This window comes from Papio anubis, chromosome 13 (genome assembly GCF_008728515.1).
Source record: "Papio anubis isolate 15944 chromosome 13, Panubis1.0, whole genome shotgun sequence".
Taxonomy (NCBI): Eukaryota; Metazoa; Chordata; class Mammalia; order Primates; family Cercopithecidae; genus Papio; species Papio anubis.
The window spans coordinates 101,140,061-101,162,035 of NC_044988.1; the positions used below are offsets into that span (position 1 = coordinate 101,140,061).

The 21,975-nt window shown below is 49.0% G+C and overlaps 1 protein-coding gene across 14 annotated transcripts in view; it reads left to right on the forward strand.

Moving 5' to 3' along the window:
* The window catches only part of PRRC2B (proline rich coiled-coil 2B), a 127,237-nt gene that overhangs the window by 43,631 nt on the left and 61,631 nt on the right, over positions 1-21,975 (forward strand). For 9 of the 14 annotated variants that reach the window (XR_004178028.1, XM_031654652.1, XM_031654651.1 and 6 more), the window contains exons 2-4: positions 14,040-14,209; positions 15,881-16,058; positions 19,784-19,886. Coding sequence is in view for 12 of the 14 variants with exons in the window: in XM_031654652.1 (XP_031510512.1) it covers positions 14,095-14,209; positions 15,881-16,058; positions 19,784-19,886 (396 nt within the window). In the remaining 2 variants the exon portion in view is untranslated. Of the gene's footprint in view, positions 1-14,037; positions 14,210-15,880; positions 16,059-19,783; positions 19,887-21,975 lie in introns of those variants that run through there. The other 5 variants (XM_031654653.1, XM_021927114.2, XM_021927113.2 and 2 more) reach the window with 2 other exon arrangements.

Sequence of the window (21,975 nt, forward strand, 5' to 3'; positions counted from 1 at the left end):
AGTCTTGACTACTTGACTACTTCAACTCTGGGAATTATTTTTGGCATTTTTTACTTGATAATTTCTTCCTCTCCTTCCCCCACCCCACCCCCATGTTTCTGGGACTCCTAGTTAAATCTGGACTCCTGGGTTAATCCTTTGATTTTGGGGGTAGGATGTGACTGGCATTTATCCCTTCGCTAATTTTCTGAGATTTGCTTGGCTTGCTCTCCCACCTCTTCTTTTTGTTTTGTTTTGTTTTTGTTTTTGTTTGAGGTGGTGTCTTGCTCTGTTGCCCAGGCTGGAGTGCAGTGGCACGATCTCAGCTCACTGTAACCTCTGCCTCCTAGGTTCAAGTGATTCTTCTGCCTCAGCCTCCTGAGTAGCTGGGGTTACAGACGTGTGCCACCACGCCTGGCTAATTTTTGTATTTTTAGTAGGGATGGGGTTTCACTGTATTGGCCAGGCTGGTCTCTAACCGCTGACCTTGTGATCCACCCACCTCGGCCTCCCAAAGTGTTGGGATTACAGGCGTGAGCCACCGCGCCCGGCCCCTTCCACCTCTTCTAATTGGACTATTTTACTTTAGAATAGTTTAGGTGTACATAAAAGTTGGAGTTCCCAACTTTTGGCCTACTCCCAGTTTGCCCCCATTATAAACATCTTACTTTAGTACGGTGTATTTGTCACAACTAATGAACCAGTATTGATATATTATTATCAACTAAAGTTTACGCTTTATTCAGACGTTCTTAGATTGTACCCAGTGTCTTTTTTTTTGTTCCAGGACACCACATTAAATTTAATGATGTCCCCGTAGTTTCCACTAGATTGTGACAATTAAGTTTTTGATGAGCATGACAGTTTTGAGGTGTTTGGTAGATCAGATATTTGGTAGAATGTTCCTCGATTGGGATTTGTCTGATGCTTTCTTCATGATTATCCTGAGGTTGCGGGGTTTGGGCTATCACATGCTTAATTCTAACTAGGGTGATTCTTGTTTCCTACTTACCGTTTAAGGGGGGAAAAAACACATGTTTATTTCATGGGTGTGGTGTCTTCTCTTGATTTTCAGAGGATATTAATTTTATAATACATATTTTTAATCTTTGATTTCTGGCACTCTTTCTTCTGTTATTTTGTCTACTTATCTGGTCATCTCTCAGATACCTGTGGTCTCGGGCACACAACTGATTGGAAATTGGGTGGACTCTTCAGTGTGGGTGCCTGGATGGGAGGCTGGCCTTTTCATTTCTTCAGTCCCATGTTGTGGTGTATATAGGTTTTCTTTCTCTGGGGCTGGTGTTTCAAGAGAAGACTCCCTTGTCTTTGCCTGGGGAGTGGAGGGTGGTGTGGTGTTTGTCTGCTGCCCTCCTGTGAGGAGCAGCAGAAGTGGGGGGCCTGAGGCTTCCGAGGTTTGCCACTCAGGTTCTCTCTCCGCTTTTTTTTTTGGGTCTCCTTTCCCCACCGCTTCCCCCTCTGACCTGGTGTTCTCAAGTCGAGACTTCTCTTGTTTAATGTATCCAGTGGGGGAGGGAAGGGGCTGTGGGTATCTAGCTGTTGCACTTGTAGCCTTCAACCAGTCCCCCCACATCTGAGTTCCCACCTTCCGCTTTCATGCAAGGTGACTGCCGCCTCCTAGGACCTCCTGAGCCTTCTGTTATCCTGGGTGAAGGGAGGTTTTCCCCTCTGCAGTCCTCATGTTGTGGCATCTTTCAGTCTGTTAGATCTGTTCATACTTGTGCCCACTCTTTGCCAAAACTGTCCCTATTGTTTGGGTTTCCCATTTTCATTTTCGGGGGCTTTGGAAGGATGAGCTGTACAAGCCCTCAGTCTTTCTGCCATGTTTAACCAGAAGCCCCCTGTATTCTAAATAGTGTGTGTGTGAGTTGGATGGAATTGAATTAAGGGCCATCTGTGGGATGTGTGTGTGTGGAGACGTGTGCACAGCCCTCTTTATGCACACGGGTGTGGGAGTATTTTTGTCTGAGCACAACTCGGCTGTCTTTTCCCCATGATCGAGCATGGCTGTCTTTTTGTGTCAGAACCTCAAGAGCTGCCATTTGGTGTGGTGGCTGCAGAGCATGGTGAGGCCCAGAGGTAAGGCTGGTTTTGATGTCTAGTCATTGGCACAACCTTCTTACACATGTGGAGGGTGAACTTCTCTGTCCTTCTCTCCAGACGCCTTGAGAAGGGGAGCCCAAAGCCCTGGAGGCAGAGAGTTTAGCCAGCTGCAGGGGGTGATGGGGTAACCACCACTATCTCCTGAATTCCTCTGTGCCAAGGAGCATTGATCAGGGTGCTGGTGGCGCACTTGGGGATCATCATCTCTTCCTTCTAAAGCAGCTCTCTGTCCCACTTTGTCACTGAGAAAACAGTAAGTGCAGGAGGTGATATTTGGCCCCTGGCCCCCTCTTCCTTCTGGAAGCTTGTGTGTAGAGAAAGCTGCTGCTTGCAAAGGGGGTTCATCCTCTGTAGGGAGTGTTTGCCCCAGAGTGTTTATCTAGAGGTTAGGTGGGAGTTTAGATTCAGCGTTGGTTATGATCTGGTGGGTGATAGAACCAGTCTTGGTTTTTTTACCCCCCTGTGTTTTTTTCCATGAGTCTTCGTGAGGACACAGGGTTTAGGAGGGTGGGGAGGAGTGCTTTCTCCTGGGCTGAAGGAAGTCACTTGCTGCCAGAGACAGGCCAGCCTGATTTGTCCTCTTCTCTTGCGCCCAGATTCCAGCTTGCTCCAGGTGACGTCATTCCTACAGGGGAAAGGCTTTGGGTGTAAACAATGGCGCTGCCGGGCAAGCCAGGGACAGCTGCAGCTGGCTGGGATGTGGCCTTCCTCCTCCCTGTGCTTGTGCTCAGCTCAGCCTTCCTGCCATCCTGAGTTTTCTTTAAAATTATTTTCATAGTTTTAAAAAACAAATAGCAAATCTGTTTGGAATTAATACACAGTGTTTTATGACCCTTTCTGCTGAATTCTTTTGAAATAGGAAGTCAAAACACAATAGAACACGGGCAGGAGGCAGATGATTAGTATTGCAGCGTGACAGCACCCGGAATTTAGGTGGCTCGTGCTGGTGAAGAGAGATCCAGGGATCTAATCTGGGAGCTCGTTTAGGGATGATACTTCTCTGTAATTTTTTAAAGCTTTACAGTTTTTCTGTATCAAGCATATATTCCTTTTGTTACTAAAAATTGTGATGGAGAAAGAAATGAGCAGAACTGGGATTATCTACTTCCGTAAGGCCATCTATTGTAACATCAGGGAGTGACTGCAGTGAATAGCTATGTTTATTACCCTAAAGTGGGAAGCCTTGAAACTGGGGCAGTTTAGTGTGGTTTAAATTAGTCACAGTGGAGTGTTTATCTCGAGAGGGTTTTCTGAGAATCTCCCTGCATCTCTGTCTTCCTGAGAATTAATTAAAGGGGTCCGCCAGCAGATCCTAAACACCTGGGAGTTTGTCCTCATGGGTGTTTGAAGGTCTGCTGTCTGTACCAGCGCCCTTAAATTGTGACACACCAACATGGGGATGGGTCCCTGGTGCACAGGAGGAGGCAGAAGCACAGGTGCCTGGTCTACCCAGCAGCACCCAGAGCAGCCCTGCTGGGGAACGGAGGCTTCCCTGGCTGCACAGGAGTCTGGAGAGATGAGCACTGTTGAAAGCTGGTAATGGGATGGACCACAGAGAGAACAACAGCAGAACCGTGGTGAGGTGACAGCTGACATTGGTCGGGTGCCTACCGAGGACAAGTGCTGGGTCAAGTGCAGGGTCTTTGTTCTCTCGTTTGTTCCTTACAGCAGACCTGAGAGGTGCGAGGTGAACATGGTATGTTCACCTTACTTAACCCACAAGGAAATAGACCTCAAGTCACAGTCAGTGTGGAGTGGAGGTGAGATGCAAACCCAGTGTTTCAGATTTGAGACTGCTGGGGGTGGGGTGGGGAGAAGGCTGGGTGGCAGCGTGGGGCCAACATGTTGGGCTGAGGGGGATCTGGACTTGACCCTGGTGCGGTGGCGGGGAGTGATGTGGAAGGTGTGTGAGCAGGTGCTCCCTGTGGTCTGTGTTGCTGTGTGAGCCATGGCTCTGGTGGAGGGAGACCCAGCTGACCGTGTGGTTCCGGCAAGGGTTTCACAACTAAGTGCTGGAGAACCCCCCACTGGGGGTGGGGAGTGCTGCTGTGTCCCTACCACATGCCTCAATGCTTGTTTATTTTTTCTTTTCTCTTACTTTGAATTTGTTGCTTCCTCTATGTGCTGTTTCCTTGGGGTGCGTGGTCTTCTAGGGGTGGCTTATGTCTCCCATAAGGAAAACTGGGTTACCAGGAACCCCACTTTCCCCACTCTGTTGTTTCCTCAGACCTTATTTTCAGGTTGTTTATTCTTCGAGAGTTTGTGCAGTATTCTGCAGGGACCTCACCCGTTGGGGCTTCTGCAAGTAGAATGCGTGGATTGTGCTACAGCTGAGCCCAGCCTTCAGCTTTCCAGATGGGCCATTGCCCGGCTCTTAGGGAACAGAAATGTGGGCGCTTTAGGGCTCTTTGAAAGCCACCTCTGCTTTTCTTTTTCTCTCTGTCGCCTAGGCTGGAGGGCAGTGGTGTGATCTCGACTCACTGCAACCTCCACCTCCTGGGGTCAAGTGAGTCCTGTCTTAGCCTCCTGAGTAGCTGGGATTACAGGCATGCACTACCACGCCCAGCTGATGTTTTTATTTTCAGTGGAGACAGGGTTTCGCCATGTTGGCCAGGCTGGTCTCGAACTCCTGACCTCAGGTGATCCACCTCAGCCTCCCAAAGTGCTGGGATTACAGGTGTGAGCCACTGCACCTGGCCTACCCTTGCTTTTCTGACAGTGCCATATAGGGAGCCTCTGCAAGCTGGAGATGTGGTGGGGGTTGGGTCAGGCTGTCATTGAGTGAGGCAGCAGAAGTGTCCCCTCAAACCCAGCTAGGGTTCCCCCACCCTGGTATGCACACAAGTTCATCATCGTCTTGCAATGTATTCATGTCCATACTTGCTTTACCCTCTGAAGCAGAAAGCAGCAAACTGTAACCCCGATTGCAGCCCACCTCCTGTTTTTGTAAATACGGCTATGCCCCTTTGTTTATGTATTGTCTGGGGTTACTTCCATGCTATGACAGCGTCAGGCAGAGTTGAGCAATTGCAGCAGAGAGCTCTGTGTGGCCAGCAAAGCTGAGTACATTTACTGTCTGGTCCTTTACAGACAAAGTTTACAGATCTCTCCTGCTGCAGGAGTGCAGGGTGGAGTCTCCTGTCTCCATGTCCTCAGCTCCAAATGACACAGGATCTGGCACACACACTGGTCGGTAAACATTTGAGTATTTGAAGTAGGTGAGGTCACGTTACTTATGTTAAAGGTTTTTTTTTGCCAGACATTGATTTATGTGTTGTAGAAGGATAGACTTCCTTAATCTTGTCCCTAGATTTTGTGGTGATGGTTCTTGACTGAGACTTAATAAGTCAACTGTCCAGTGACCATGTCCTTTTTCTGGCCCACACTGTTATTTCCTGAAGTGTTTATCCAGCCTGCTATCAATTTCCATTCCTGTGGAATCATGATTTTTGCTATGTTTTGTTTAGCGGTGGGATTTTTCCATTCCTTCTATAAAGAGACATTCCACCTTTCTCTCTCACTACCCCCAGCCTCACGGCCAGGGCACTTTGCAGCACTCACTGTGTCCCCCTGAGGTCAGCCTTGGGCCTTTGTCACTATTGTGAGTGGAGGAAAGAGCCATGAAATCTCTAGGTGCCCACCTGTGAAAAGAGTAAAGCGACTGGACTTGCCTTGGGTGAGAATCTGGCTGTTGGTGACATGGCGTAAATAAGTTGCTTGTTTTTGAAGCTGTCCAACGTCATCATCTGTGCAGTTGGCCAGAAAGCAGCTGTTGAGCCTGGGCTGACTTACATCAGAACCCATCGCGCCGCCTTTTGTGTCTGCCCCGGTGCTCTCACCGGCAAAGCAGACTCCAGGTCGCAGGGCATTCCGTCTGCAGCCTGGTGGTGTCCAGTGCAGCCTGGGCTCCAAGCCTGGCCCTGCACTTGGTTGCCTTGGGTGCATTTCCTTCCCTTCCCTTTTCTCTTTTCCCTTTTCTTTTCTTGGCGGGGTGTCACTCTGTTGCCAGGCTGGAGTGCAGTGGCGTGATCTCGGCTCACTACAACTTCTGCCTCCCAGGTTCAAGCGATTCTCCTGCCTCAGCCTCCCAAGTAGCTGTGACTACAGGCATGCACCAAAAAAAAAAATGGAGGGCACTAAAGAAAAAATTAGCCCAGCTAATTTTTGTATTTTTAGTAGAGACGGGGTTTCACCATGTTGGCCAGCATGGTCTCGATCTCTTGGCATTGTGATCCACCCGCCTCGGCCTCCCAAAGTGCTGGGATTATGAGCGTGAGCCACCGCGTCCGGCCGGGTGTGTTACTTTTCTATCCTGATTGACTGAACCTTCACGTCCTTCTCTGTCAGACAGGTAGTAGTATCTTCCAGAAAGTGCTGTTGTGAAGAGGAGTAGAGCACATGAGGGCTCAGCAGGGTGCCTGACCCTTGGCGTGCTGGCAGCCACTGATAACCCCTGAATGCAGAGCTGTAGTGGTTCCTGGTAAATGACAGGTCATGCCAGTGCCCTGGTCAGGCATCTGACACTGGCTGGCACTCAAGTGTGGAGTGAACTTAAGCCTGTTACCCAGAAATGGCTTTTGATAAATTACAGGGCAGAGATGTTCCCTCTGGTGGACAGATAGCAGGAACCTGTTGGACAGGCGGGCACTGTCTGGAGAGGCGGGGCTTGGATGTGAAGTTGCCGTTGTTGGCGAATCTTTCTGGTTGTTTTTGTTCCAGCAAAGCCTGGGCGCACTTCTTTAGATTATGTGCCAAAATATGCAACCTGGATTCTTTTTCAATGTTCTTTTCTCCATTCATTCGTTCCCAAATCTATCTTCATACGGGTTTTAAGCCCTTTTTAAATCTGCCTAATGGCAATATTTTCTTTTAGACTGGCAAATTTCAGAATGCTCTAGCTCCCCGTGGCAGTGCCTCTGAGTGGCTGCTGTGGGAAAGGAGGGCTTACAGCAAGGGGGCACACGGGCTCGATTTCTTTCCAGCAGGCGTCACTGGGTTGTGTCTGCTTCATATGTCATACTTAGGTTCCAAGTCAGATTCTGTTTGGGGAGAAAAAGAATTCTGTTGCCTATAGAAGGGAGAGAAGGTGAGGTACAGCTGTGGCCATAAGCCACGGTTCAACTTATGCTCACCTGCAAGGACCTGGTGCGTCTCTGCCGGGTCTAGTCCCGCAGACCTAGGGGTAAGTCAGAACTGGATGGAAATGCCTCAGATCCGCTGGAGAGCTTTTCTCTTGTCTCAGCCGGCTTCCTGCTTCACACTTGGAGGCTCACTAGTGCTTTCTCCCTGCCTTCTGATGGGCTAGCTTAGCTTGGGGTATGCATGTGTGTTGATGGATGGAAACTCGGCAGGCATTTGAAGCCCTGTGAACAGTGCCCTGGCCTGATGTTTGTGAAAAGCCCTGGCAAGCAGTGGAGCCAGATGGTTGTGGGCGGGGCCAGGCCTCACACTCGGCCTGGTCAGTGGAGATTCCCTACAACAGGAGGAAATCTGAACGATTCTGGTTTATTTTGGAGTTGTGTCCAGTGAAAGGTCTCTCGACTGCTCTGAAGCAGGTGTGCATACACTTTGTAAAGGGCCAGGCAGTAACTGTTTTAGGCTTTGTGGGCCACAGATGGCCTCTTGATTATTTCTCTTCAGGCTGACTAGTTTGCCAGCCCCTGCTCTGAGGGAATGCTGAGGCTGGAAGATTGTCCACCCTTGCAGTCTTCACTGTGGAGAGTGTGATTGTCCTCACAGGGGCTGCTTTCATTCACTGCAGCAGTGATTCGCCTGGTTGCTTGTTGGTATCCTAAGTTTGTATAGGAAATAGGATCCAATCCCAGGCTTACAAGAGGTGGCTGATTCCACAGTAAGCTGTTTCTTTCTTTCTGGTGTGTGTTTGTTTGTTTAAGATAGATTTTTCCCTCTGTCGCCCGGACTGTAGTGCAGTGGCCCAATCTCTGTTCACTGCAATCTCCACCTCCCAGGCTCAAGCAATTGTCCTGCCTCAGCCTCCCCAGTAGCTGGGATTACAGGCATGCATCACCACGCCCAGCTAATTTTTTTGTGTGTGTTTTTAGTAGAGACGAAGTTTTACCATGTTGCTCAGGCTAGTCTTGAACTCTTGGACTCGAGTGATCCACCCGCCTCAGCTCCCCAAAGTGCTGGGATTACAAGTGTGAACCACTGCGCTTGGCCAGTAAACCCATTTTTTATTTCTCTGGCTGTCAGTTGTCAACACTGATGGACTTGATTTTAGGGTCGGTGCTTGTCTAGGCCACTCCAGTAGATGAGGAAACTGAGGTCTAGAGAGGCCAATAGTGTGCCCAATAAGGGCAAAACTTGATTTAAAGGTTGGGGGCACTGGCTGGGTGCGGTGGCTTATGCCTGTAATCACAGCACTTTGGTAGGCCATAGTGGGCGAATCACTTGAGGTTAGGAGTTTGAGACCAGCCTGGCCAACATGGTGAAACCCCGTCTCTACTAAAAATACAAAAATTAGCTGGGCGTGGTGGCGCACACCTGTAATCCCAGCTACTTGGGAGACTGAGGCCGGAGAATCACTTGAACCTGGGAGCAGAGGTTATAGTGAGCCAAGATTGTGCCACTGCTCTCCAGCCTGGGTGACAGAGTGAGCTTCTATCTTACCAAAAAAAAAAAAATGGAGGGCACTAAAGAAAAAATTTGTACAAGCAGATTAAGTGCAGATGTTAGTCCAATATGTTTCTTGTGCTGGCTTCACCAAGGCTCTGTGATTGGAAGGGGTGGAAAACATTTCACCTGGAACATAGAAGGTGCCCAGTTAGTATTTGTTAGGTGGTTGAATTTACTGGGAGGACATACTTCAAGCAACAGTTGTAGACAGACTAACGTCTCTTAAACACAATTCTAAATTTCCCGGAGAGTGTCTCATATTTGAGTAAGGTTTTTTTTTTTTTGAGATGGATTCTCACTCTGCTGCCCAGGCTGCAGTGCAGTGGCACAATCTCGGCTCACTGCAACCTCTGCCTCCTGGGTTCAAGTGATTCTCCTGCCTCTGCCTCCCGAGTCACTGAGATTACAGGTGTGCACCACCATGCCTGACTGCTTTTTTTTCTGAGACAGAGTTTCACTCTTGTTGCCCAGGCTGGAGTGCAATGGCGCGATCTTGGCTCACTGCAACCTCCGCCTCACACGTTCAAGTGATTCTCCTGCCTCAGCCTCCTGAGTAACTGGGATTATAGGTGTGTGCCACCGAGCCGGCTACTTTTTGTATTTTTATTAAGAGACGGAGTTTCCCCATGTTGGCCAGGCTGGTCTCGAACCTCTGACCTGATGGGTGATCCACCCACCTCGGCTTCCCAAAGTGCTGGGATTACAGGTGTGAGCCACCGCGCCGGCCCCTTTTGTATTTTTAGTATAGGCGGAGTTTCACCATGTTGGCCAGGCTGGTCTTGAACTCCTGACCTCAGGTGATCCTCTCACCTTGGCCTCCCGAAGTGCTGGGATTACAGGTGTGAGCCACCATGCCTGGCCTGAGCAAGGTTTTTTTCCTTTTGTTTGCACTAGGGTATGGGAAAGTATGAATCAAACCTTCTTTGAGAAGTGTGGTGTGTGCCAGGTAGTTGCACTGAGAGCTGTGTCTGTTCATTCTACCCTCTGCCCTCAGGCCTGGTCAGCACAGAGTCAGAGAAAGATCTGTTATCAGCGAACTGGTAGAGGCCAGGGCAAACAGATTTTAAGAGGACTTTTTAAGCAAAATTTATCGAAACAAATGTATTTCTGGTCAGTTTTCAGAATTACATGACATTTTAGTTGGGCATGGTGGTGCATGCTTGTAATCCCAGCTACTTGGGAAGCTGAGGCAGGTGAATCGCTTGAACCTAGGAGGCGAAGGTTGCAGTGAGCCAAGATCATGCCACGGCACTCCAGCCTGGGTGACAGAGTGAGACTCCATCTCAACAAAAAGAAAAAAAAATCACATTTGATTTAAGAAATCATTCGATATTGCCAGGCACAATGGCTCACGCCTTTAATCCCAGCACTTTGGGAAGCTGAGGCAGGTAGATCACTTGAGGCCAGGAATTTGAGACCAGCCTGGGCAACATGACGAAATCTTGTCTCTACTGAAAATACAAAAAATTAGTCGGGTGTGGTGGTGCACACCTGTAATCCCAGCTACTCAGGAGCCTGACGCAGGAGAATTGCTTGAACCTGGGAGGTGGAGGTGCAGTGAGCTAAGATGGCGCCACTGCACTCCAGCCTGAGCGACAGGGAGAAACTGTGTCTCAAAAAATAAAAGCATTCTATGTGAAATCTAGACATGCTTTTTTTTTTTTTTTTTGAGACAGAATCTCACTCGGTCCTCAAGGGGCTCGCAATCTAGCCCAGGGAAGGATTCTCTTACTAATTATGACTTTTGGGGTGGGATAGCAACTCACTAGACCCAGCCTCAGGGAGGGAGATTTCAAATGGCTTATGGACCCCAGGGCAAGGAAGCAGCCAGTTCGTGGGCACTGCGATCAGAATTGGGCATGTGAGACCGACTCCCATCCTGAGCATTGCTGCCCTTTGCTCTGGGGCAGGAGGCGAGCTCTGGGGGGGGCTGCTGGGGTCAAGCAGCTGCTGGCAGGTAACTTGAGGGCAGTGAGTGCTTGGAAGCTCTTTTGCTGGTATGTTTCTTCATTGTGCCAGACTCTCCTACACACTCTAGTACATTCAGCATCCTTGGGCTTGGCCACTGAATGTGGGCGGCCCTCCCGTCATTGTGACATCAAAAATGCTCCTGCACATTTTCAAACACGCTGGTATTCCTTGGCCCATGGCCGCAGCTGAATAAACTGGGATTTGGGTGAGAGAAGGGAGTTAAGTAACCAACCAGGATGGCTGAAGCCATGTGGTGCAGAGAGGAGAATTTCCTTGAAGGAGGGTGCAGTGTGAGCCTCTGGTTGTGTCCCCTGCTCATACAGATTGGACTTATGACCACTCATCCCTTGGCACCCATCTTCTTGCATTCTTCATGAGCATTTCCTGATAGGAATTGCATGCGGATCTGTCTCTCAGTGACCGGCGGATCATAGGCATCAGTCAGTACCTGTTCAATGAATGAAAGGATGGTTTGCACACTTGCATATTTGACATGGCACCGGCTCAGTCAGTGTCTTTTGTCTCACTTGTTTTGGCCTCTGTTTGTAATCGATTTTCACTCCTTGTGTTTTATTTGGATCATAATAGAGTTTTTGTTTTTGTTTTTTTTTTTTTTTTTTTTGATGGAGTCTCGCTCTGTTGCTCGGGCTGGAGTGCAGTGGCACGATCTCGGCTCACTGCAAGCTCTGCCTGCTGGGTTCACGCCATTCTCCTGCCTCAGCCTCCCGAGTAGCTAGGACTACAGGCACCTGCCACCATGCCTGGCTGATTTTTTGTAATTTTAGTAGAGACGGGGTTTCACCGTGTTAGCCAGGGTGGTCTCGATCTCCCGACCTAGTGATCTGCCTGCCTCGGCCTCCCAAAGTGCTGGAATTATAGGCGTGAGCCACCACACCCGGCCCATAATATAGAGTTTTATCTTTAAAGTCATCCTTTGGGGTACAGATTGCCGCCCCACCACATCGCATGTGTTCCTCCTGGCCTGCATGGTGTCAGAACAAGATGGTGAAATGGCAAACCTTGCTTCTGCAGCTACTACCAAGTGCCTTTTACCAGACAGTAGTAAAATGACGAATTGTAGTTGTTGCCGTTATGTCATTGAGGGCATGTTAAACATATGCCTTAATTATTGCTTTAGCTTTGTTTTCCAGTGAGAAGTGATGGTCACTTACACAAGTTTTCTTTTCTTTTCTTTTTTTTTTTTTTTGAGACGGAGTCTTGCCCTGTTGCCCAAGCTGGAGTACAATGACACAATCTCGGCTCCCTGCAACCTCTGTCTCTTGGTTTCGAGTGATTCTCCTGCCTCAGCCTCCTGAGTAGCTGGGATTACAGGAGTGTACCACCATGCCCAGCTAATTTTTGTATTTTTAGTAGAAACGGGATTTCACCATGTTGGTCAGTCTGGTCTTGAACTCCTGACCTCGTGATCTACCCGCCTTGGCCTCCCAGAGTGTTGGGATTACAGGCGTGAGCCACCGTGCCCGGCCTACAAGTTTTGTTTTTTAAGAGATAGGTTCTTGCTCTGTTGCTCTGGCTGGAGTGCAGTGGCCTGATCATAGCTCACTGCAGCCTCAAGCTCCTGGGCTCAAGTGATCCTCCTGCCTTAGCCTCCTAAGTAGCTGGGACTACAGGTGCATGCCAGCATGTCCTGCTAATTATTTTTATTTATTTGAGATGTAGTCTCCCTCCATCACCCAGGCTGGAGTGCAGTGGGGGCAGTCTCAGCTCACTGCAACTTCTGTCTCCTGGCTTCAAGCGATTCTCATGTCTCAGCCTCCTGAGTAGCTGGGATTATAAGCATGCACCACCATGCCCGGCTAATTTTTGTAATTTTAGTGAAGATGGGGTTTCACCATGTTGGCCAGGCTAGACTCAAACTCCAAACCTCAGGTAATCTGCCCACCTCAGCCTCCCAAAGTGTTGGGATTATAGGTGTGAGCCACCACACCTGGCCTATTTTAATTTCTTTAGACACAGTGTCTTGCTGTGTTGACCAAGCTGGTCTCAAAATCCTGGCCTCAAGCAGTCTTCCCACCTCAGCCTTCCTGAGTAGCTGGGGTTACAGCCATGAGCCACTGAGCCCATCAAGTGTTTTTGGTTTTTGGTAAGGAAGCTTAGAACCTATTGCCATGGTTGGGTATGGAATAAAAAACAGTGAAGCTCTTAGTCCTCAGTGCCTGCTGGCACACAGGCCCTTGGTGGGCACTTAGTATTTGTTTTTGTTGTGTTTTTTTTTAAGATGGGGTCTCGCTTTGTCACCCAGGCTGGAGTGCAGTGGTGCAGTCTTGACTCACTGCAGCCCAGGTTCAAGCAATTCTCCTGCTTCATCCTCCTGAGTAGCTGGGATTACAGATATGTGCCACCACGCCTGGCTAATTTTTGTGTTTTCAGTAGAAACGGAGTTTCGCCATGCTGGCCAGGCAGGTCTCGAACTCCCGACCTTAAGTGATCTGCCCGCCTCAGCCTCCCGAAGTGCTGGGATTACAGGCATGAGCCACCACGCCCAGCCAGACACTTAGTATTTTGAGTGAGTGAGTGAGTGAGTGAGTGAACTGATGAGGAGAGCACTAGTAGACTCATGGACACCTGTAGAACATTAGAAAGTAGCAGAGGAAGGTCTTTTCAGGGTTGTCCCTTGAAAGGGGCAAGTACAGATGGCATAGCCCCCATGTGGTCTCTCCCTTGCCAGCCCTGGGGAGTTCTTGCTTTCTGTTTTCCATGCATGTACCTTAGAGAGCCCTTTCGTTGCCTAAGCAGATGTTTTCTCTCTGGGTACTAGTTGTTTATTTCAAAAAGTGCATATACCTGATTATTTCTGAAGGCTAATACTCTGGTTGCCCTCCTTTGATTTGGTTTTGCTTGTCCTTGGGACTAACAACCATGGCATAAGTGGGTTGTGTACCTCCCCTATTCTGCTAGTCTTATTTTCAGTGTTATACATGGACGTGCTACAAGTACTGAGCATTTATTTTTCCATCTTGAGCTGTCCTTGACTTGGAGAGGGCTCTGTTGAAGTTTACATGTCAGTGTGGTTGGTGTGCAGTAGGCTCCAGCCAACTCAGACAGAGTGAGAGGAATTAACAGCAGGTGGGGATTGGGGGGTACTCCACAGATCGCCTCGGGGTGTCTACAAAATGCCCTGTAAATGTGAATGAACAGCCTGTGAGTGGTGAGAGCAGTTTTCTAAGGACAGTCCAAAGCTGTCTTCAGATCTTTAAGGAGATCCATGATTCCTAAAGGATTCACTTTGCTGGATCAGAGGTTCTGCTGGAGTGACACTCTTTTTTTTTTTTCCTCTCTCTCTCTTTTTTTCCTTCTCTATTTCAAAGGCAGATCGGGAGCGGTGCCGAGAAAAATTTCCTTACTAGATGACATTTCATCGCAATGTCCGATCGTTTGGGGCAAATTACCAAGGGCAAGGATGGGAAAAGCAAGTACTCGACTCTCAGCCTGTTTGATAAGTATAAAGGAAAATCAGTAGACGCGATTAGATCCTCAGGTAAGGCCCGAGGTTGAAGGCCAGTTCCTCAAACTTTCTCCTAGTGACAAATCCCAGAAACCCAGAGTCCCTCACCTGGGTAGACAGATGTGGTCCGTGCACACCGTGCTTGTGCACACCAGGCTTGTAGAATCACTCTCTACTTCGTGCTTGAGGTGTGATTTCAGAGCCTTGAGCATCCTGACTTCCTGTAGTGGAATTTTCTCCATTTATTACCTTATTGAAGCTGGGGGGATTTTTTTTGTTGTTGTTTTTTTTGAGACAGAGTCTCACTCTGTCACCCAGGCTGGAGTGCAGTGGCATGATCTCAACTCATTGCAACCTCCACCTCCCGGACTCAAGCAAGTCTCTTGCCTCAGCCTCTCGAGTAGCTGGGATTACAGGCGTGAGCCACCACGCCCAGCTAATTTTTGTATTTTTAGTAGAGACAGGGTTTCCCCATGTTAGCGAGGCTGGTCTCAAACTTGTGACCTCAGGCGATCCACCTGCCTCGGCCTCCCAAAGTGTGGGGATTACAGGTGTGAGCCACTGCGCCTGGCCAAAGCTGTGGATATTTTTATCCTGATGGGTAGAATGGGACTTAATAGGCACTAGTGTTACCCTTTTGTTTTTTTTTTTGAGACAGAGTTTCACTCTTGTTGCCCAGGCTGGAGTGCAGTGGTATGATCTCAGCTCAGTACAACCTCCACCTCCTGGGTTCAAGTGATTCTCCTGCCTCAGCCTCCCAAGTAGCTGGGATTACAGGCATGAGCCACCACGTCCAGCTAATTTTGTATTTTTAATAGAGGTGGGGTTTCTCCATGTTGGTCAGGCTGGTCTCGAACTCCTGCCTCAGGTGATCCGCCCACCTCGGCCTCCCAAAGTGCTGGGATTACAGGCATGAGCCACTGCGCCCAGCCAGTGTTATCCTTAAAGAATTTTAAAAATTTTGTTTTTAAATTTATTTATTTATTTATTTATTTATTTTGAAACCGGGTAGCTGGGATTACAGGCATGTGCCACCACGCCTAGCTAATTTTTGTATTTTTAGTAGAGAGGGTTTTGTCACATTGCCCAGGCTGGTCTCGAACTCCTGGGCTCAAGCGATCTACCCACCTCAGCCTCCCAAAGTGCTGGGATTATACGCGTGAGCCGCCACGCCTGGTGTGTTAATCAGCCTTTTTAGCTTTCATGGTTCCTGATAATTCTGGAACTTGTTGGAAAGGTTCATGTTGATCCTGTTCACACCCCGTGAAGAATTCATGAATGTCGAAAGGTTCCTGTTCAGTCTTGGTTTGGGTCTAGGTAGAGGCTGTCCCTTTAGTCCTGTAATGAGACCAGAGCTGTCTCAACTTGCAGAGAAGTGGTTCCTCTGTGAGCTGGAGGTTCCTGGGCCTGGCTTCTCACCCATGTCGTAAAGTCCCCAAGCCTTGTCCTGCCCACTAGTGAAATGGAAGCCTTTGTACAGGTTTCAGCAGCTCCTTTGTCCCTGTAGTCTTCAGTGCACAGCTTGTAAAGTGACTAAAGTGACACCAAACACTTGTTTGTTCCACTGCTGGTCTGCCCTTTGTTTTTTGTTTGGTTAGCTTTGTCATGATCACTTAGAGTTTGAAAGAACAGCGAAATGCATCCGGCCTCTTTCCTTCTGTGACCTTTTTGCGTGGTGTCTGTTCCGTGCCCCTCTCCCTGCAGTTATTCCTAGACATGGCTTACAGAGTCTTGGGAAAGTTGCCGCAGCCCGGCGCATGCCACCACCTGCAAACCTGCCGAGCTTGAAGTCTGAAAACAAAGGAAACGACCCCAACATCGTGATAGTACCCAAGGACGGGACGGGATGGGCAAACAAGCAGGATCAGCAAGACCCAAAGAGGTAAACGGAGGAGGTGGGTGGTGAGTGGGAGCTGGCACTCCAGGGGTGGTCCAGTATCCTTCCCTTTGGCAGACTAATCCTAGCCCTTTGACCACTGCAGCACTAGTCTTTGCCGTGGCAGAGCTGGAAAACTGGGAGACGCAAATGAAGCCGCTTCCTCTCGGGCCCTGGTGCTTCGTGTGTTTCTTGTTCCCTGCCTTCATTTTTTCTGGGTTTTAGAGCCAATGGAGCAGCACATCTGTGGACAGCCTTGTCCCCAGTGACCAGTTTCCCCCTGTGCCTTATTAGGAAAGGCCTCATCACCCCAGAGGAGCTTATGTAATGACTCAGAGCCAATTCCTATAAGAAACACTGTGGACAGAGCTGGGGCTTGAGGACTTCATTCCTGGTGGTGGGTGTCCCTGTGAGCTGAACTCGGCAGAGAATCATGCAGCCTCCCTAATCGTGGGCCCAGCAGCTTCCCAGACAGAGGAGACTTCCGCCGTTGCTCTAAACAGACCCAGTCATCAGAGCCAGCACAGGACTTCCAGAAGCCCTAGAGGGCCGAGGGCGGCATGGTGCTGTCATCAGAGAAACAGCCCCTGTGTGGTGGGCTGAAAACACAGGGCCTGGCTGCCTGGGGCCCACTTGGATGGCTGTACCTTTGTCTCCTACTGCAAGTCCTCTCTGAGTGTTCAGCCAGTGCTAAGACAATTCAGGGAAGGGGATGTGTTCAGGGAGGGACAGGGCCTTGTTGAGGCTGGCAGGCAGAAACCTGCTGCTGGGGTTTACCTGTTAAGGAATGTGAACAAAGCTGTCTGGCGGCAGCGCCCTCCTGGCCTGCATCTCTGGTGGCCTCCGTGCTGACGTGGGAAACCAGACGGCAAAAGGGACCCAGATCTCAGGCTGCCAACCCCCGCATCCTTTTCTTTCAAGTCTATGCTGGAAATGACCATGGCAGCTTTTATAAAATTGTTGCCTGTAGTTACTTCAGACAAGATGTAGAGAGTGAGCTAGTTATTCAGCTAGATGATTATAAAGTAGTAATCACAATAGGGCCTTAGAAGTTATTTTTAAAATGTTTCTGACAGTTTGCTTAGGGATCATATTGATGGGCGGTATAGCATGACTTTTGAAATCAACCAGCCCTACGTGGTTTCCAGCTAGACCACTTATTAGCTTGATGGAACCTGGCGAATTGTTTGACTTCTGAGCCTCAGTGTCCCCCCTTGAAGTAGGAATGATACCTGGCTCTGCTGATGGTTACAAGGTATCCATGAGGCATTGATGGGCTAGCACAGATCAAGTGCTTAGCCCAAACCTGACACAGAGGAGGGGCAGATATTGACTGCGGTCATCATTCCATTCAGATGGTACTCATTCCATTCACACCATGAGCTCTGGAACAAAATGAATATTGCACATTTTAATGGAAGGACTGAAATGCCTCTGCACCACCAAAAGTTCTAGAGAGGACAAAGCATTACTCCCTCCTGTTATCCAGCCTTTACTCTGCCTTCGCGGCTCCAGTGAGGGCTAGTTGTGCTGGAGCACGTCCGCCAGGGAAGAGGTGAGGACGGAGTGTTGGTGAAGGCACAGATCCTGGTGTGGTTCTCTGCCGCCCCGGGCCACATCCTCCCACCAAGGTATCATGTGGCAAGTGGGCCCACAGCGTGGGGACTCAGTCCTTAGTTTTGGAGAACACAGAGGTGCGACTTCCTGGAAGCTTCTCTTTTAGGTAGAAGGAGATGTAAGAACCCAGTCAGTACCTTCTGTTTGTAATAATCATGAATGGTGAGTTGCCTGGGTCAGGTGAATCTTGGAAGATGGTGTCTGTAAAGAGTTTGGCTTCCATTTACAGATGAGCCACTTGTATTGGAGGAGTTCCTACCAAAGGGATGGCTGCCCTCCTTGAATCTTGTTGAGTGGAAAGTTGCCTACAGTGACTGGAGGGCTGAGTTAGAGCAGAAACCTTCATTCGGCCATTTTTTGTTGATTTCATCACTTCACCTGTGGAGTGTAAATTCACTGACACAGCCTTTTTTGGAGGGCAGCCTGGCAATCGTTTAAACTTCAAAACATCTTTTGATCCAGCATTTCCATTTCTAAGGTCATATGCCATGGAATTACTTACAGGAAAAGGGTGCAAAGATATATATTTTAAAAATTCTTGACTGGGTGCGGTGGCTCACACCTGTAATCCCAGCACTTTGGGAGGCCGAGGAGGGCAGATCACCTGAGGCCAGGAGTTCGAGACCAGCCTGACCAACATGGCGAAACCCCATCTCTACTAAAAATACAAAAATTAGCTGGGCGTGGTGGTGCATGCCTGTAATCCCAGCTACTTGGGAGGATGAGGCAGGAGAATCGCTTGAACCCGGGAGGCAGAGGTTGCTGTGAGCGGAGATCGTGCCATTGCACTTTAGCCTGAGTGACAGAGCAAGACTCCATCTCGAAAAAAAGAAAAAAAAAAATTTTATTGTAGGCCAGGTGCGGTGGCTTACACCTGTAATCCCAGCACTTTGGGAGGCTGAACTGTGCAGATCACATGAGGTCAGGAGTTCGAGACTGGCCTGGCCAACATGGCGAAACCCCGTCTCTACTAAAAATGCAAAAATTAGCCAGGCATGGTGGTGCATAACTGTGATCCCAGCTACTCGGGAGGCTGACGCAGGAGAATCGCTTGAACCTGGGAGACGGAGGTTGCAGTGTGCTGAGATCATGCCACTGTACTCCAGCCTGGGCGACAGAATGAGACTCTGTCAAAAAAAAAAAAAAAATTCTTATTGCAGTTGTATCTGTAAGAGGGGAAAAAACCCGTATGAACGATTGGTTAAATTATGACCTGTCTAGTTGTGTTATGTGATCATTAAAAGCAAAAGGAAGATCCATTTCTATGGTGATGAAAAGATGTTCAGATGCATGAAGTAGAAAAAGTCATAGAGCTTTATGTATGGGGTCACTCCACTTCTGTTGGAAAAATACTATATTCCTGCAGTGTAAAACTCTGCTGGGTAAAAACAAAACTCTATTGACAGGTATAGAGAAACCTGCTTGGAGTTTCTCTCTGGATGATGAGGTCATGATGTTCTGTGTTACCTACTTTTATTTATAAGTTTATTTTTACTCTGAGCATGTATTTATAAACGTGGAGAGGGTTAAAAAGTCAACCCTCTGAGTAGGTATGGGCTCTGGGTCTGGGATAAGGGGCACAAGCCTTTCATTCCAGTGATTCAGTTTCCCTGTTGGCAAATCCTTCACTTGCATTGTTTACAGTGAGCTTTTAGTTTTTGCAGACAGAAGGCTCTACAAGAAGGCAGAAAAGTTTCATTTTTAAAAAAAGAAAGACCAGGCAAGGTGGCTCACACCTGTAGTCCCAGCTACTTGGAAGGCTGAGGTGAGAGGATTGCTTGAGGCTGGGATGCGGAGGTTGCATTGAGCCAAGTTTACCCCACTACGCTCCAGCCTGGGTGATAGAGTGAGACCCCCTGCCTCGAAAAAAAAAGAAAAAGAGGCAGAGGACTGTCTTGTGTTAATTTTAAATGCCAGTGACTAGAACTAAAGCATGGTTTGTTTTCTCATTAGTTTTTGCCAGCATAAAAATCTGCTGGGGAAAGTCGTATTTTTGTTGGCCAGAGGAGGTCTGCTTCCTGTGAGCAGCTGAACAGCTGTGGCTCCTGAGAATGCAGAGACCTGGCCAGCGCACCCTGTGCGGTGCCTGACCCCACTGCCCTGCCTTTGTCTAGTTCCAGTGCGACGGCCTCTCAGCCGCCGGAGTCGCTGCCGCAGCCGGGTTCGCAGAAATCTGTCTCCAATTTGCAGAAACCGACACAGTCAATCAGTCAGGAGGTAGGTGCTGGGACTCCATCCCAACTGTTTCCTGGGCATGGTAGTCCCTCAATGTCCTTGTTGCTGGGGGCTGGGAGGAGTTGCTACTGAGAAGTGTGGTTGTGCATGGCCTGTCTATTCCAGAGGCACACCCAATGAGTGACTTTAGAAAACCAGCATGGGAAACTGTCGTGGTCACTGGTGAAGAAATTTAATCTGCAACTTTTGGAAAAAGACCTCAGATATGGTGCCTGTTGACTTACCTTGAGGCGTAGTCACTCAGGCCGGACTGCAGACTAGTTCAGGGTGAAGCTCCATGGAAGCGTCACGTGATGTCCATGGAAGCTTGGGTCACAAGAAGACAAAAAGTGGCAGGTCACAGAAAGGTTCACTGGCCGGGTGAGTTCGAAAAACAAAATGAAGCGAGCTCCTTTACTGCAGTACTTTTCAGTGCCTTTCATGTGCTAATACCTACTGTGGCTCTCTGAGAAGAGGATATAATGGGCAGCAGTCCCTAAATTTATTTGTCCCAGGAAACATTTCTTCACCGAATGTCTCTAGGGACTAATGTCTCTTAGAATACGCTTTGGGAGCCGGGCGCGGTGGCTCAAGCCTGTAATCCCAGCACTTTGGGAGGCTGAGACGGGCGGATCACAAGGTCAGGAGATCGAGACCATCCTGGCTAACACGGTGAAACCCCGTCTCTACTAAAAAATACAGAAAACTAGCCGGGCGAGGTGGCGGGCGCCTGTGGTCCCAGCTACTCGGGAGCCTGAGGCAGGAGAATGGCGTAAACCCGGGAGGCGGAGCTTGCAGTGAGCTGAGATCCGGCCACTGCACTCCAGCCTGAGCGACAGAGCCAGACTCAGTCTCAAAAAAAAAAAAAAAGAATACGCTTTGGGAAATACGAAGCTACAATCCTTTAATTGTTGATACATTTTAAATGTTTCTCTAAGCAGAAAGTAACGTTTTCACCAAGCAAGAGCTCATAACACACTCAGTCCATCAGAGTCTCGCTATGGGTTTCTAGAGATTGGCAGGAAGATATACTTAGCCGGAGGTAGAAATCTAGATGAGAAGTCTGAATTTTTTAGAAGATGAAAAGAAATGTAGTATTCACCAGCTCTCTTGGCAGCGGGAATGAACATACTTTGGTTTTGCTTTGCTGCATGGGCAATATGAGGTCTCAAATGTCATCCCCTCTCTGCTGTAACCATACTCGGGAAAGTCTGTGGCTTTGCCAGGACACCCTCTCCCCACCTAACACTGAACTGTGCTTTTAAAATTAAAGACAAAGAAGAAAAGAGGGGTCTGTGATCGTGCAAGACGCCCTTTTCATTGGCGTAAATCTACTGGGACCTTAGGCTAGTCAGAGTATTTAGAGTTGAGTTCCTTTCTGTTTCCCAGAATTTGAAAGAGAAGGAGTGAGCTGATAGAGCTCAGAGATCAGATTTGCCTCTGAAACCTGTTGAAGATGTATGTGTCCAGACCTCCACCACTGGGGGGACTGTGGGTGAGGTCCTGGGCATCTGTTTGATTGAATTGCTGAAGGGGCAGCTCTATGCCTAGGAAGGGGAACCCATCCTGGCCCTGGCGCAGGGGTCACCGTATCCGGCGCTCAGTGCTGCTTTGCTGCTATCTGGTGTCTCTCACGTGTGAGGCACAGGTAAGAAGAGGCACCCGGTGTTGGGCGAGTTTTAGAACATCTCCACGGAGGGATCACAGCAGCTCTGCTCTTGGGATGAAGTTTGCCAGCAGTCTCAGTAACACCTTCTTGGTCCTATGTGTGCTCTTCCTAGTTTAATGCCAGGGGAGTCATCCCTGTGACTGCAGAGGGGAGGGGAGTGGAGGGATGGGATTGCATTAGCATATTAAAGGCCTTCAGTGGAGACCTTATGTGGAGGGGAGCCCCTGTGCCTCCTGTTTGCTGCTGGATCTGAAGGCCTCTAGCCCACCTGTGGGATGTGTCTGGCCCCAGCTGCACTGCCTCCATTGTGCCACTGACCCCACCCTTCTGTAGTCCGCGGCAGGGAAACTGTATAGGCACCCCAGGCCACCAGTGTAAAGCATTCAGGGCACCTCTGTGGTGAGTAAATGGATTGCTGTACCC